The sequence below is a fragment of the Microtus ochrogaster genome, chromosome 19 (genome assembly GCF_000317375.1).
Source record: "Microtus ochrogaster isolate Prairie Vole_2 chromosome 19, MicOch1.0, whole genome shotgun sequence".
NCBI lineage: Eukaryota > Metazoa > Chordata > Mammalia > Rodentia > Cricetidae > Microtus > Microtus ochrogaster.
Window position 1 is genome coordinate 42,435,853 of NC_022021.1, and position 17,316 is coordinate 42,453,168.

Below are 17,316 nucleotides of genomic sequence, written 5' to 3' on the forward strand. Positions count from 1 at the left end.
TGCCCAGGACTGACAACTTCCAAGCCTGTAGCTTATAACTATGAAGTGGAAATATGAGTATCTACTCATTGCCTGTCCTGAGAAAAACACAATGGCTGTGTAACATGCCTCCAGAAGGTGGTGCGGACTAGGAAGGACTCAATAACTGTGGTCTAGACTACTTAATTATTTATTTACTTCCCTACTCATTTTTAAGAAAGCATCTTGTTCCGTACTCAGTATTAGCCTGCATTTCACCACGCAGCCCAGGCTGGCCTTGAACTCAGATGAGTCCTTCCCCTTTAGTTTAGCAAGGGCTGGGATTACAGACTGGCAACACCGTGGCCAGGTTTTAAATACTATTAATACAAAGATTGAAACTATAATGAAATATCCAAACCTGCCAGATATTTGTTAGCAATCATTTTGTTTTGTAAGCAATATTTTTCTAAGTAGGGAAAACTAAGTGAGCACAAATTATATTGTCAACATTAGAGGCAAATAATGCTCTAATTTCTCACAACCTCATTTTGCTGTCTTCTTCACTCAGTTTTTTAAAATGGGTTTTCTTCTTCATCATCATTTTTTTCTCTTCCCATCAACTATGAACACAATTGACAGTTGGAATGAGTAAGGCTTTTTCTTGATCATGGACTTGGCCAAACTGTTCCCTGGGTATGACCCAAGAATCCAGCTAAACCAAAAGGTTCATGGACATAAGTAAGTCAACTTTCCTGACTTCATCACCTTGCCAAAGAGTGGCTTCCATGCAGCCAAAAGGTCAATCCACAAGTATAAGAGAAATGCATGAGATTTTTTTTCTAGATATTCTGGTTGTCTTTCCACAGCTACATTTGCTTGAAAAATGCAGCACAGGAATTTACCACAGAAAGGGTAGCAAACAAAAAAATGTTTTAATAACATTTCTACACATTGCTCAGGGCTTCTAAAGTTACAATTATGAGTTCACGCAGTGTGAACAACTGTTTTTCATTTGTTCCTGGTTGAAGAATTTAAATAGGAATTGATAGAATGAGCCTGTCACATGCAGCACCTAATAGAGATTTACAGCTCCAGAATCGGTCCGCAGTACTTCAACCGTGGAACAGACAAAATGTTGGCCATGTGTTTATATTTCATTACTGAGGAAAATTCAGAGATGGTTAGTGATTATTCATGTCAAGACTTTTACAGCTATACCTCTTTGGAGTATTAGCTAGCATATTTTAAAGCCTCCCTATTGGCCTTCCCTTTGCCTTCATTGCAGCATATGGGCTTGGGACGCTCCCAGGCTGGCAAGCCATCTCTGAATGCCCCTTCACTGAAGCATGTCAACGTTCTCAGTTATACGGAACCCACAGGAATCACTGACTATGAACTAACTCATCTGAGAAATAGAACGAAAAGATTTGGGGGAGATTCTTATACATTCGATGTATAAGAATACGAGCTGCTGTTTCAGAGAACTACAGTTTAGTTCCCATCAGCCATGTCATGTGGCTCAGAACTGCTAGTAATTATGGCTCCAGAAGCTCTAATGCCCAGCTCTGGCATCCAGGGGCACTGTGCGCACACACACAAACACACACACACACACACACACACACACACACACGAGCACATGCACACACACCTTTAATGAAAAAAAATCTTTACAAATCATAATGTATCACTCCTCCGAGGAAGCAGTTTTGCTCTGAAATTTATTTTTAGAAAATGTACACACATCTTTTAGGCATTTCAGAGATTGCGGACACACATAAAGGCTGACACAATTTATAATAGAGTAACTTAATTCTTAAGTGTACATCCAACCTATCAAATATACATCTGGTATATTTGAAAGATGAAGTCCTTCTGTGAATCTGCACTTGCTGTGCTGTTTGGCTACTAGTTTAGAGAAAGGTTAAATGTGCTGTGCCCCCTGAAGCTTCCATGTGTTGAAATTTGATCCTCATTACCAAGTGTTAAGAGGGCAGAAGCTTGATCTGACTGTGCTGTTTTAAAGGGAAGCACAAGAACAGATTAGTTCATATGGTCCCCTGTACCTACGTCTGGGATGCTTTCTGAGAGATGTGAGCATGTTTTCACACCGCATCACTTAGCTCTTGTTAGGAGGCGCTTGGCAGAAGGACCATCATTAGATACAGCCCTTTAGACCACAACTGCAAACTCAAATACACCTCCTCTCCTCAAACACACCTTGCCAAAGGTATTTCATTTTAATATCAAAACATGAGCTAAGAAAAAAAATTACCCCTGTGTGTATCTTCTCAATTAGAACACAAATTTCTTTGGACCAAGTCTTATCCCACTGAGTGATCAGCAAAAGGTTTGAGTTTCTCAACCATACAAGGAACAACAAGCAACTCCAGGGCAAGTCTGACTGATGCTGAGTCTACTTCCATACAAGAGGAAGAAGGGTTGCCCTGGTGTTTCCCAGAAGTCACTGAGCTGAAGCCTCTCACAGCTTCTGGAAGACCATGGCTTCTGCGTACCTTTCTAGCCAGTTGGTAGCTTCTAACTAAATGCAGTAATCACCAATATCGACTTTCAAATCACATCTACAAGGGCAAATACTGACCTAAGATGTTCGACATGAATATAATTAAAAGGCCTGTCTTACATTTAGAAGTTCCCTGTGTCCTGGGGTAAACCACTCAACAAGGCAGTTCAAACTACTCCCAGCTCCCTCAGACATAAACGTGTGGGGTAAAATACTTGCTAGGGAACTGACTCAAAAGTCTCCATACTGCGCCCTTCATTGCAATCACCCTGCCAGGTGAGGATCCTCCAGCTCCCTAGGCAGATCAGCCTCAACTATTGCACAGGGCTTCTTCCATAAGAGCCAAACCTAACTCCCTGCAACTTGCATACGTTGTGAGCACCCTGGAAGCTCTTCAAACATTGCATGTACGGTGTGAAGATTCTAGCCTCTTTTCTTTCATTGGGAGAATTTGTTCACTAGAGACTTTATTCTAGTACTGTGACACATTATGATGGATCACAATGAGAAGTTCCTATTACTCAAACAGCCAACCGAAACCCAGAGATAACAGCAAGTATGGAATAAAGGCGGGGCAACTCTAAATTATGCAAAATCAATGGAAAATTCTTTCTGTTCAAGTGGTAGAGAGAGTTAGAACAGAGCTAATGACTTTGTTCCCAGCATGGAGAGAAAGCTACCTCTCTTTTCATGCCTTTATTTTAAAGTTTCAAAAAAGATCGCCAGTTCTCCAAAATTACTGCTCACCATCAGACCAAACATGGTCTTGCCAGCAGCACAGTACAGATGCTTTTATTTAAACCAAACACTGGAACAGTATCCTTTATCTTCTGATTTGCATCTTGATGGAATTGTTTGCTGCAGGCAAACGATGGAAACCTGCTTCTATCTCAGCGTTATGGTGATAGTTACAGTATGACTGGGCCAACATGCACAATTCTGATAGGCAACCAAAGACAAACAAGACAGAACTTTTGAGGAATGCAAAAGTTCGTGGGACCTATTAAGCCACGAATCTAGACAAATTCTCTATCCAGTGGTCAGAAGGTAGCAGCTACTACAAAAGACTGACAATACTGTCCTCTCAATAGGCTGAAAGAGACTGATACCCGAAGGCCCCCCAAATATATACATTGAAGCTTTAATTGCAATATGTTAGCATTAGGAAGTGAAGCCAGTGTGTATTGTATGAAGGGAAAGCCCTCATGGAGGGGATTTGTGTACTTCTAAGAGTCCAGATAGCTGGCTAAGCCTGTTTTCTTGCCAGGATGCAGGTAGAAGCCAGGATCCACAGTCTGGACGAGGGGTTCTCACCAGAACCTAGGCATGCAAACATGCTCCTTGCTTTCTGACTTTCTAAAACTGTGAGAAATCACTATCTACAGTTTATAGTCCACCAGGATGTGGTGCCTGGTGGGAGTGTTTCAGCTGATGGAGACAAGACAGCAATTTGAAAGAGCAATACGTCTACAAAGTTCCACGCCCAGCTTCCTAGAAGTCTTGGTATAAACTTCAACTTTTCAATGAGACCACATGGTGACTAATTAAACTGGGTCTTATCTTAGGCTGCCAAATTTCTCATTAAGAGACTTTAGCCCCTCATAGCAGACAAGTAAAATAGCTATTATTTGGCAAAATCAATGACTCTGGAAGAGACTAGCTTTCTTGGCCCTGAGTTTCTTTCTTGGTAAAATAAGGCACACGAGAGACCCTGCCTTGTAAGATTTACTTTGGGGGTAGAGTGAGGTAGTGCATGCCAGGCATATAAAACCATGAACAGATACAGTAGGTTTCGGCAAGTGTTAATTGCCATTATTGTTATTTCAAGATTCATTTCCCGGGTGGTGAAGGATTTGTGAGGACTCACATCCTCAAGCAACCGGCTCTCCTCATTGAGATGGTGAAAAGGCCCTACTAGACCCCAAAGCTACAAGGGGTCCATGGCTGTGGCCTCTCAGCTCAGATTCAACAAGACCTAGGACTTTGCAAAGGAGCTGTTAACAGTGTGAGTGCTACTGCCTCTGACCTGGAGAAGTAGAATAAACATAACACTGAAGCCTTAAAAGGCAGAGAAGGCAGCTCCCCTCTTCCTACTTGAACTGAGATTTGTTTATTTGGCTTAACTGAAGTCAAAGCTAATGGTTCTAATGTCTTTGAATCCCCCAAATCATTCTTCATATTTCCCCGCATAGGCTGTAACTTAAACTTTCTGAAACCAGATAAAGACCAAAAATAATGGTCTCTCATGAAAGAATTTACCAGAACATACTAATCATCTAGACATTGGCTTATGTTTCTAGAAAGCTAAAGATTAAGAATGTAAGGTTTCTCCCTGGCGCAACATCCAAGACCAGCCTAAGCTGCAGAGTATGAATCTGAACATCCACTAAGAAATTAGAGAAATAAAACACTCTGAAATCACTCACTATGGATTCAACGATACTTTTGACCTCAAAAAAGGAAAAGATTGAGGTACCAGAATCAGGATGACAAGTGGGGATATGTAAGCATTATAGAGGAAAAAGGGGGTTAGTAACTGATTTCTTAGCAGTTATGTCTTCACTTGCCTATTAATTATAGCAGGTCTTCACAAGGCTAACCTTCTCCAAGCGGTCCATTAAAAGACATTAAGAAAGCAAACTGAAATGAATGGCCACACAGTGAGCAAAGATATAATGACAAATTCTGCCCACACTCTTCACTTTGGAAAAGAAAGATCCCAGAATTAAATTCCAAATTCCCAGGAGGATGCTCTATTTTCTCACTAGAAGATCTAGAAACTGTAATGCATACAATATATGACGAGTGTGGAGCTCCGGGAGGAACCCAAAACTCCAAGTTCTGACAGTCTTCCTGGCACAAGGTGGAAGGTGCTATCTCAGGGCACCTGTTAAGGTAGTCTTACAAAGACCTTTTAAAGTTGTATAATGTACTTCCCAAGAGGAAGTATGATTATCCACAAATTACCCACGATCAAAATTTTTAATGATTCAACGATCTTTGTAATATCCAGAGGCTGTTCATATGCTGTCAATGGCCAGAATTATAGAAATGTACACTTGCAGTTTTGAAGCATCCACAAACACCACTGATATACAGTTGAACGAACTCCTCACAGTCTATGTATAAACACTGATTGATAAGGCCCCCTTGTGTTTGACATATACTATTTCTAAATCTCACTCCATCCAGAAAACTATCTTGATTCTCAGCCTTGTTTGATAACAGATATAAATTAATAGGGACAGTTTCCACATTTTTTGAATTTGATATTTTGGATGGGGAACACGGCACATCATATTCTGAGTCATCTCTGTACAGATTTGTATCATGCCACAATACAGCTTTATTCACTATACCTAATTATATAGAGAACCTTATTTAGAAGGGGACACAGAATAACAGGGAGGAAGACAAAGAAGGGGGAGGTCTGAGGTCACGTTACTTGGGTTTCTCTATTTTCTTTCTCGTCTATCACAGAGGAATCTTGACTCATCTGAAAGGGCTTGATGAAAACTAAACACAGTGTGGCTCTCCAGCCAAAACTCACAAACACTCCCATTGGTCATCCCTGATCAGCTGAGCACAAGAGCCACCCCCCCCCCTCAAAGAAGTCTACAGTGTATCTAAATCTGATCCCAGTAAAATCTGACTTGAACCGAAGTGAAAATGCAGAGGTAGCATTTACGGGTAACAGCTGGAGAACATTAGTTCTCTGTCTCTCCCCCTTTTCTCCCAGGGGTTGAAAATTCTGCTGTTCAGACCGGAAGTTGTCATATACCACACACTGTACGCTACGATATGCTGAGATGTAAGAATGCATTACAGAGGATTAGGAGAGCCCCGCCATGGTTTAGTGGGAGAAGCAGAGGACAAACTCTTGCACCTCTCAGGCCCTGCTCCCTCCTCCCCTATCAAAGCCAGGACTGACAGGTACACTGACAGTTACTGAACCCCTTCAAAGCTAAGAGGCTTCATTGTTCATCTCTCCACACACTTTAAAAACATTAACTTGAATACCTTTGGAGAGCGAGGGGCCAAAATTCTCCAATAATCTTTTCTCACACACTTTCACACTTGCTATCTAAAAAGACTAACTTGTTTTCTTTTCAAAATATTTCTCTCCTGTATCTGCCCAGGACGTGCATACATATGCACAAGTACATCTGTTTATGTAGGAAACGCACGCATACATATGGAATTCTAAACATGATGGTCTGGAAATGGATGATTTTTTTTAATCGCCTACATTTTTTTTAGGGCTTGCTTTTACTCTAATTTAACGACGTTGCTCAGAAATGAACACAGAGACAAACGAACAGGATGATAAGGGGGTCCGTCACCCCACATGCAGAGTAGTTATTCTGCATTCCTACCAGTCGGCAAGGGCTGCCCCCCTCCTTTGTCATCGCCTGTGCTATGGGGGAGAGGCTGTAAGTCCAAGACAGTCTCTTGACTCCCTCCAGCCAGGTTCACTAGACACAGACCTTAACTCTTGAACTGCAGAAAATGTCTTTGCTGTGTGCTATCAGGGATATGCTGTTAATCACTGGAGTTAAAACACTACCGGTATTATGCAAAGCGGGGGAGGCGGGACTGAGAAGGCAACCCACACATCCATCATCCCTTTAGGAGTAGGCGGAGTTTAAAGTTTCCCTAACTTCCAAGTTCCCACTTGACAGGCAATATTTCTGTGCAATTTCCAGCCCCGAGTAACAGATGGTGCTCTGCCTGTCTTGAGCCTCGAGAGAGCCCAGACAAAGCTCCCAACCACTCCGTGCCTCACGGGACCCATAGGTGGTTAGTTTCACGGAGCTGTCAGACCAGGGCAGTTAGCAAAGAATGGAAGCTTAACTTCTTCCAGAAGTTTTTTTCCTGGTACGAGGAAGTCCAGAGAACTGAAGCACAAAGGCCTGGGAAAGTTTCACTGCTTCAATTCTTGGCCAAACCATCACCTACACCAAGGTGCGCAGAGAAGGAAAGCTGAGGCACACGTGTTCAGAAAGAAACAGCAGAAATGCAACTTGAGCCAGTCCTAAAGACAACCTGGAAAATTGCTTAAGAGACCCTGGTGGTGGAAAGACATCCTCGAGGAACCAGAGATAGATCCCGCAGAGCCCACAGGGAAGAGGACAACCCCCAAAGGCACCAAAGTAGGGTGCGCCTGAGCTGTGAACGAGAGGAAAGGGAGGGGGCGCGATCCTGGAGTCGGGGGACGTTCGGCCCACTCACCCTCACTGCCGTACTGTTTGCCATTGTTCGCGCCCATCCTGTCGTCGTCATGCCCGCCGTCTCCCTGGACACTGCATAGCTGGGGCGCACCTCCCAGGCGGCGGGGCAGAGGAAAGCGGGCAGAACCGGACCTTTAGCTGCACATTCCCCTTCTGTGGACCGATCTGGGCGGGGGACTGCCCTGCTCCGCGGAGGGAACAGGAGTGCTAGGTCCGCTCCTGGCACCCCCAGGGGTGGCAGGCCGGGTCCCGGACAGCCACTGGGGGGTCTCAGAATCCGTGCTCCAGACGAGAGGGAGCTGCGCGACGCAGAGCCCGCGCCCCGGTGCCGCCCCTAAGCTCGCCGCTCCTCCGCCGCGGGGTCCCCATGCGCCTCCTCGGACCCCAGCCGTGCTAGCTGAGTCGCGCCTGCCCCGGGCTGTCCGGCTCCGCCGCCTCCTTCCTGCACCCCCGTGCGTCCGCGGCTTCCCCGGGGAGGGCGCGGCGGCCACTTGTTGCGGTGCCCCGAGTGAGAGGAGACTTGTGGCCCGGCGCTGCTCGCCTGCGGGCCGGACTTTTGTTAGCGCCAGGCGCCTCCTCTCGCCGCCCAGCGTCAATCACAGCTGGAGCCCCGGGGAGGAAGGCCGGCCTGGAGATGCGCGGCCTTTTAAAGGGGCAGCGCGCCTTTTCTCGGTTCCAGCTCCCGGCCCCCGCCAGGACTCCGGCTCGCTGCGCCACTAGCGAACCCTTGGGCGAAAGAGAACGTGAGGCGCGCTACGTTTTACTATTGTTCTTTTATAGACTGTGAGCTTCAAGTTGTCTTTCGAATTCCCGGAGAGTTATCTACAAACACGGCTTATTTGGGGCATGTGGCGTTTAAAATAAACACGCCATCAGTGTTTGGTCGTGACACACTTCAGGTACCTGTGCTGGCAATCTCCAGAGGCTCCCCGGGTTTGGGGGCTAAAGTGAGGAATGGAGGAGGGGTGGGGAAAACTTGAGGCGAACTTAGCTGGGAGTGGTCTCTGGAGAGCAAAGACATTCCCCGCCCCGCGAAGGAGGTTTTCTGGCTCAGAAGTTTAAAAAGCTTCCGAGCCACCGAGTTTTTTTTTTTTCTTCCCCTTATTTCTATATTTTTTTTTTCTTGTAGTTGGTGCCGTCCTTTGTTTAGTCCTTTCTGCCTCCTTTCGAGATTTACGTGGCATTAGTAAAGCTTTTTATTTTAATGCCCCTGTGGTATTCCTTCCATTAAATAGAAAAAGGAAATTCTTCGTGTTCTACCCCTTTTCCATAAGTACATACAAAGTCCCAGTGAAGAACGGAGCGTTCATCAGGCAGGTTTCTTTGTAGTGAGACAAACGCACAGCAGTTTTTCCTTACAGATGCCCTAAATTAAATTAAAGCTTATTTGGTTTATATATCTTTACATATACCTATGAATTCAATAGAAATTCTTGAAGAGAAATCGGGGGATTAGTGATATCTATCTATTTCTTCTAAAGGCTTCCAGTGAGATGAATTGACCTCTTGCAAATTCTCTTTGGATGATTTCCCACAATGTCGTAGAGTTTAAAATCTACACTTAACATGCAAGTGCCATGTTCTAAAATAAAATAATAAACGCATAAATATTCAAGGGCAGAATGGAGTAGTTCTATATTGTATTGAGAACATTTCTTGTTTCCTACTCCAAAGCCTTGAAAAGATAGCTTAATGACTTTTAAAATATCTAGTATCTGGATAATAATACGTAATCCCCAAATATCTGTTTAACTAAATAAAATTAAAAACCCTATATCATGGGCTTTCCATCGGATCCTCCGAGAAAACATAAAGCCCATCTTAAAGAGAATTGACCTCAGGGTTATCGTCTGGCAAAGAAGCTGGGTCCTCCCAGATTCTTGGACTGACCTTGAACATCTGACCAGACAGCCTCCTCCTGCCAAAGTGGTGGGGTTGTAGGCATTGGTCTCCATACCTAGGTTTATGCAGTACTGGAAATCAAACCCAGAACTTCATTCGTTCTAGAAGAGCATTCTACCCACGGAGATAATCCCCAATCTTAACTCCAGGTGATTTCGTGTCCCTATTTAAGACACTGTCTGAACTTTATCATTTTTGCAGCTTAGCCGAAGACAGATCAACAATGACTGAGGCAAGCGAGTAAGGCTTCTGCCATGTTAGGTGCGGAGTTTGTGATGTGTTTTCCTCCATCGCCTCCCAGATCTTTCCATCCCTCATTGTGGTGCCCTAAAGGATGGAAATGGTGAGAACCCAAACAGAGGCTCCAAAGGCGTAGCTACCCAGTGATGAGGGATGTCCTTCTGTGTGCTGCGAATATGTGTTGTTTTTATTGGTCGATGAATAAAACTGTTAACCAATGGCTTGGGCTTCTTACTGGATACCTCTAACTATAAATTAGCCCGTTTCTTTTAGTTTATATTTTACCGCAAGGCTCGTGGTTTGTTACCTCACATCTTGCTTCCCCAGCGGCTACACGGTATCGCCTCCACTCTGCCTACTCTCTCCCTCTGTATATTTGTTTGGACTTCCTGCCTAGCTAAATTTTGTCTGTCTATTGGCTGAAATCACTTTATTCACCAGCCAATAAAAGCAACACATATACACAAAGGCATCCCACATCAATCAAGAGTCCACAAGGGGTTAAGTGCCAGAAATAATCAGCTTCTGTCCTCCCAACCCCATTGGTTCCTTGACTTCATCATTAGCCAACTTGGAGCCAATGACCTCGTCTTTGGGTCAGGTCATCTGTCAAGGTCTTTGATACCCAGGTAGAGCTACATGTGTCAAGCACATTGTGGTGACAAAATTTATCTAGTTTCTTTGAAATTAAAGTATATGTTCTTAAGTTTCTGCTACCTGCTATAACTGTGTCCAGGGTTAACCCCATTCGTAAAATTCCCGGTGTACATAAAATAGAAAAATATGTTTAACGTTCTTCAGAAAATAGAAGTTGACACAAATATATGTTGGCCTACTCCCTGTGAAAGCCTGAGAACAGTAGTTAACCGAAAAGAAAAGTCTTAGTCTCGTTAAACATCAAGTTATATTCATATGTGAATACACTCTGTTTTTCAAAATTAAGATATTGTATAAATGTTTTCATGCAACCCGAAATTTCAATGTTTTTGCATAGTTTCCAAACCCCAAATTTTCATCACCAATTTACAAGCCTCTTGAGACGAGTACAGTGTGCTTTTCACCAGCGTACTCAACTTTCCAGCCCAGACCCTAACACAAGGACTCACTCATCCATCACTTGCGGAATGGATGAAAGCTGAGCAAAGAAATAACAGTGGTGGGTGCAGCATTCCGTCTTCCCTGTCCATGCCCGCTTAAAGGGGCCGAACCCCTGAAACAAGAGTCTACGTGCACATTCTATGTCGCTACAAAATGGAATGAGAAAGCTTGCCCCACAGGAAGGAACCTGTGTCTGATGCTGTTTACTGGGCCGAAAAACCCAGACTGGCTGGGTCGTAGGCCTCAGGGAAAACAGAGCACTGTGATTCTGCTCAGTAGATATCACATTAAACCACTGCTAAGTTCTTAGCATTACAGCCATAGATTAGGGTGTCTCTCGGCTCTCATCAGAGAAGCTTCCCTATGCTCTAGGTGGAGACTAGCACAGAGCCCTGCAGTGGTCTGTGGACAGAGATTAAGAGACTGTGGAGGGCTCAGCTCTAAATGGGACATCTAAGTCATCCCTCCTTCCCCAGGACTCAGAGATAACCACGAGATGGTCAGAAAGACTGAAGAGCCAATGGTGGTAGATCTGGACATCTGCAACGAAACAGTATTTGTCGGACATGACAGGGCCACTGGACTCAGGACTCACGACTGCCGTGACTGCATACACAACACCTACACAGGATCCAGCCTGCAGAATTCCAGCATGGGCTGAGGAAGCAGATCACAAAGTCCCACCCCACCTGAGGATCCTTTAACACTTGATAGCTACGGGGAGATGGAAAGTCAGTTAGCTTCAGGGAAGGAACCCCTGAAAGAACATCCATGCTCTGGTGGGGGTCGGATCTCATACACTTAAAGGCAGCACTAACTAGAACTACTTTGTCCTGAATGAACCTGATATAAAAAAGAAAAAACATTTAGGCAGGAGAAAAAAAAATATCTATGTTTTGATTGCTATTCTTTGCTTCTGGTTTGTTTCTGGTTTTGTTATGAGAGTAAGTCTATTCTAATAAGGTTGGCTATTCTAATAAGTCAGCTCTCCCATTAGCAGAAATGAGTACTTTCCTAAGAGTATGCACTATTTATCATGTTGAAGTTAGATGTCAGCTTGATTTATTCTTATTTGGTCCTCATGTTCTCTGAGGGTGAAGCTATAGAGATTTAGGTTAATCTGAACTTGACATTGGAGATAGGCTGTCAATGCCATCTGAAGGCTGCTGTCACCCCAGGTGCCCAGTTTGTCTCCTCTCTTAATCTGGTCCTTGGCTTCCAAGATCATCCAAGGACCCTGTAGGTAAGTAGATGCCGATGCACCTTGGAAACCCATTTTGGGGATCACCCAAAGATAGAACCTCCGTTTAAAAGAAACAACTACTGAAAGTCAGCACAGAACACACTAGCTTTTGAGGCTGTGCAGATGACTTAGCTGTCAAAGTGCAGGAGGCCCCTGTATGAGGCCCTGAGTTAGATCCCCAGCACTGATGCACAAACTAGCCCAGTGGTACCTCTGAACCCCAAAGCTGGGGTAAAAGGGCTGACATGGGGACACTGGCCCAGAAGCTGAACCATATGGCCTGTTGAACTCCGTGTTCAGTCAGAGACTCCATGTCAAAACATAAAATGGGGTCGCTGAGAGTTGGCTTGGCGGTTAAGAACATGTGTTGCTCTTGCAGAAGACCTCTGCGCACCTACCTAACAGCTCACGGCTATCTGTAATTCTAGTTCCAGGGGTTCCGATACTCTCTTCTGACCTTTGCAAGCACCAGTCATAAATGGCGTGCACGATTTGCCCTTTCAAAGCTGCTATGGTCAACTGTATTGGTGGGAGAGTTTTTGGTACCAGAAATCGACTTTGGTTCATACTTCACTGCAAGCCCTTCTACCGCCTAGGCTAAGAGACCAGCCCAAGATCATGTGTCAGTCGAAACGTTCAGGAGACTGGAAGAAACCACAGCAGATATCACAAACACACCTGACATCATAAACAAATGTGTGTGACCAACTTTTATGCCTTACAAGGTCACATGATGAAAGGGAAGAATAAATTAAGAAAACTGAATTATTGCACCCAGCATGTGAATACATCCTTCATAGGTTTGTGAAAATGGGTCAAAGGCCAGATTCTATAAGGTGTTGTGATCTTAATTACTCTGAATTGTTCTTATAATAAATAGTGGGGGAGCGGGGCGGTGGTGGTGCACGCCTTTAATCCCAGCACTCGGGAGGCAGAGGCAGGTGGATCTCTGTGAGTTCGAGACCAGCCTGGTCTCTAGTTCCAGGACAGGCTCCAAAGCCACAGAGAAACCCTGTCTCGAAAAAAACCAAAAAAACAAAATTGTGGGGGAATTTTTAAGTAGGGATATGATTTGACCCGATTGGTATTTGAAACTGTTATATGCTGTGCCCATGCATGGAAAAGGTACAGGCACTTAGGACAGCAACGACATGTCCATAGCCCTCTGCACTCGAATAGATGAGTCAAAGTTGACTTCAATCTGTGCACCATGAATAGCTGAGTAAGGGAAAACACTCAGACTCACTGTGTATTTTGGAGACAGTACGGACGAACTCACCAGACTATGGTTTATGACAGTTAGGGATGGTGGCCAGGATATACCTGGTCAAGAGTATATTGGGTGGTTAGGAGGGTGGAGGAGAGACATGTGGGGATAGCTATCTGAAAGGAGATACTGGCATTCCGAAATCTACATTGTACACATTAAACTCAGATACATGTCATCATTTGTGTTAATGACTCTGGTATCAGGGAATAAAACAGCACTGGATATATTGATTTATGAGTCTTTAGCCTACAAGAGATACGAATCGCATAGACCTGGGTGGTGGAAATTAGGAAGAAAAGTATAAATATTGTGGCAAGGTGGGGGCTAGAATGTGACCCATGTCAGCATTTCATTCCACAGAGGAGAAATAACTGGCAAAGGAGACCGAGGCGTAAATGATAATGCCGAATGAAAACACACGAGATAAGGGTCTGAGGAAAGTAAAGATACAAATACTTCCAGAAGGGGGAAGTGGCTCCGTGTATTTGTCAGGATCTGGCAGCAGGTGATAATCGTCAGCTGTCTGGGAAGCTATAACTAGCCACTTAGGCAGAGTGGCGTGGACTAGGCAAATTGGGGAGGAGGGCAGGGATCGTTTGTTTTTATGGACTCTGCTAGGCGATGCTTAGAGGTTGGTAGGGATAAAGCAACAGAAAGAATGCACAATAACAACACAATCACTGAGCTGGGAAGAGGAAAAAGGAAATGGCTTAGAGCGGAAGCAGGAAGAGGTGCTCCATCAAGAGATGCAGCTACACTCTGAAATCAGATGTGGACAGTTGATAATGCCAGGGAAGAGAGGGCTGTTGGCACTCCCTAATTTACTCCCCGAACAGGCAACTACTGTGATGTTCAAGCTCCAAAGACACAGGGATGGGAGGGCATACTAATCATCTCTGCCTGGTTCTGCCACTGTCCCACCCAACAAGGCAAGCTGTTCTTGCTGGCCCAGCGAGAAGGTCTAATGAAAAGAGTCACAGTGGGAGTTGCCTTCCATGGCCCAGCTGTGAGAGAGTAGCTTTGCAAACTCCTATAGAAGCCCTAGCCAACTTCTCAGCCAGGGGGAGGGCAAAACATGGCCATTACAGTCCATTGTGAACCTCGTTGGCTGCTTAGCAATCTTCAGCTTCAGTAGTGCCTACAGCCCAGGACTAAGTTCATTTTCTTTCTGACTTTCTCAGTAACTGGTGGATATAGGCGTGAAAACTGCTGCCTTAGAATCATGGTTTGCCATTTCAACACCGCTGTAACACTCATCCCCGGTTGACAGAAACACAGATTGCTGACACTTTCACAAAGCACCGTCCAGGGGAATTTTAGTAAAGGCAAAGAGCTTCTTGGCCCATCATTTTTGTCATCTCCTAAGGAAACCTGCATCTAAAGAAGGTTTGCAGAGGCTCTCACCCTTACCTTGACTGGAGACATCTCTAAACTAGAGTCTCTCAACCTGAACACTACTGGCATTCAGCAGTAGGTAGTTCTCTGTTGAGAAGGGCTTTGCTGTACATACTGAGAATGTCCTGGAGCATTTCTGGATTTCCGTGTTAGATGCTAACATACCACTCACCAGTTATGTCTCCAAACCTTTCCCAGTGTTCCCTAGGGAATCACCTGCTCCACCCAAGACGCTTGAGGTCCCTGTTATACAGCATCTCTCATGGTTAGAGGTTTCCATAGGATTATAGCAATCTAGTTGATTGCAACCTCTTCCTAATCCTGCTTTCATAATTCACTTGCAAGTGTTTTTGAGAGCAGTCCCCAAACTAGCCTTACAGAAATGTCCTCCCGGTTCCCACTGACTTGGAACTCAGTCTTAATGGTGGTCCTATTAAAGTAGTGACATTGGATTATCTAACCTTTGGCAGGGTGATTCCTGCCATTGGTTCATGGTGTACTAACAGACTTGATACTAGTGCAACCGACATAATATTCATTTCAGTGACATAGCATGGGATAAAGCTGAATTATCAGGTTTGTGTAAAATATCCATTGTAGGTAGAAGTTTTTGTCCCACCAGCAGCTCCCAAATAAACACGCTTAGGTTTATATTAATTACAAAGGCTCAGCCAATAGCTAAGGCTTACTACTAACTAGCTCTTACAACCTAAATCAACCCATGTCTATTAATCTGTGGATTGCCATATGACTTGTAGCTTTATCTGTCTTGCTCCCTCTTTGTCTCCTGGCGACTCCGCTGACTCTTCCCTTCTTTCTCCCAGCACTCTCAGTTTGGTGTCCCACCTATACTTCCTGCCTGGCTACCAACCAGTCAGCACTCTGTTATTTAATATGTGGGAGGAAGACTGATTACAAGGTCCGTAAAATCAACTGGTAGTAGACATATCCGATCAATGGTGAAGGATGATGGAAAGCTGAAGGTGGGCTATCACTAGATTATAGTGTCACCTCAATTATTTCAATAAATAAAGCTTGCCTGCATATCAGAGAAAACAGCCCCACTGGTCAGCCTTACTACCATGCAGTGGAAACACACACCTTTAATCCTAGTAGCCGCACTAGCGGCTATAGAAACTGGGCAATGTATGCCTTTAATCCCAGTAAGGCATGTCTTTAATCCCAGAACTAGATAGGATTGTAAGACTGGAGGCGACACCTCTCACATGGTATCACTCTGAGATTCCTGAAGGCAGGATCACCATTTTGGACTGAGATCAAGGTGAGAGGCAGTGGGTGGCTGTTTTGCTTTTCAGATCTTCAGGTTGAACCCCAATTTCTCTCTCTGAGTTTTTACTAATCTTGCTTCATTAGATACTACCTTCTTGGGATGGAATAGGAGGACAGAAGCAGCAGTGGAACAGCCTACATCCAGTTTGGTATATGAATGCCTGATCTTCTTGTCCCAGTTTGGAACATCCTTATAGCTTGATTTACTTAGGATCTTACTGGGGATAAAGCTCATCCAACTCCTTACCAATCATGGTTCCCAGACTTCCATGTAGAATGTCTGTACACACTGGGACTTGTTACTAAGTTTTTACTAAGACAGTGTCCCAACAAGTCTCTTGGTGTACAGATGTCCAGCTTAAATTTCCAAAAATATTCTGTGTCAACTCTCTTATAAATACTTTGGCCAAATATTTTCTTGTACTTCTTTCTCTATTTGGCTTCCTTTCATTTAAAAAATCCTTGAGTATGGATTTATATTAATCTTTCCTAAATCTCCTAATTCTCATTTTTTTTGTTACTGTCATTATCTAAGCCACTCCACTGACATAGATATTACTGAGATGACCAAAAGTAGCCATTTTGGAAAATATTCTGAAGTATTTATTCTGTACCAGTAGGGCCTCCACATCATCATATGAAAATTCTCCTGCCCTTTTTTTCTTGTGCGTGGTTATTTGTAAACACTGGAGGTTTTTCCTGTAAGTCTATGGAAGAGTTCAAGTGCTTAGGTCATTGTGTGCACACCACTCCAAACTTACATGTGCTCACGCCAGTGATTTCAACACATTTCAATAATACGTTCAATTCTCTAACTTCCAAATCCATAACCTCATTCATTTTACCTCCCCCAGACCTGTCTTAGCTGCTTTTGCTCACCAACATCCCCCAGACCTGTCTCTCAAACCCACTATAAACAACCTGAAGATCACATTGGCAGGGACGACATTCTGTCTTTCTGGTTTACTTCTATTATGACACTTAGATGTTCCCCTCTTCACAAGATCACACTCTGAGGGCATATAACTGAGTTACCTTAATCAATGTCTCACTGTCCCAATGTAGCCTCTTCTGCTTACTTTTTTCCATGCCAGTTTTAGTTCCCATCCATCACTGAAATTCTTTCAAACCCCTGTGATTTACTCTTATGTCAGTGTGTATA

The 17,316-nt window shown here is 44.1% G+C and overlaps 1 protein-coding gene across 1 annotated transcript in view; it reads right to left on the reverse strand.

Annotated features, from left to right (window-relative positions):
• Window positions 1–8,254, reverse strand: part of Fbxl7 (F-box and leucine rich repeat protein 7) — a 314,307-nt gene extending 306,053 nt beyond the window's left edge. The window contains exon 1 of the mRNA XM_026783863.1: window positions 7,718–8,254. Coding sequence (XP_026639664.1) covers window positions 7,718–7,754 — 37 coding nt within the window. The 5' untranslated portion in view covers window positions 7,755–8,254. The remainder of the gene's footprint in view (window positions 1–7,717) is intronic.
• Between the last annotated feature and the right edge of the window lie 9,062 nt (window positions 8,255–17,316).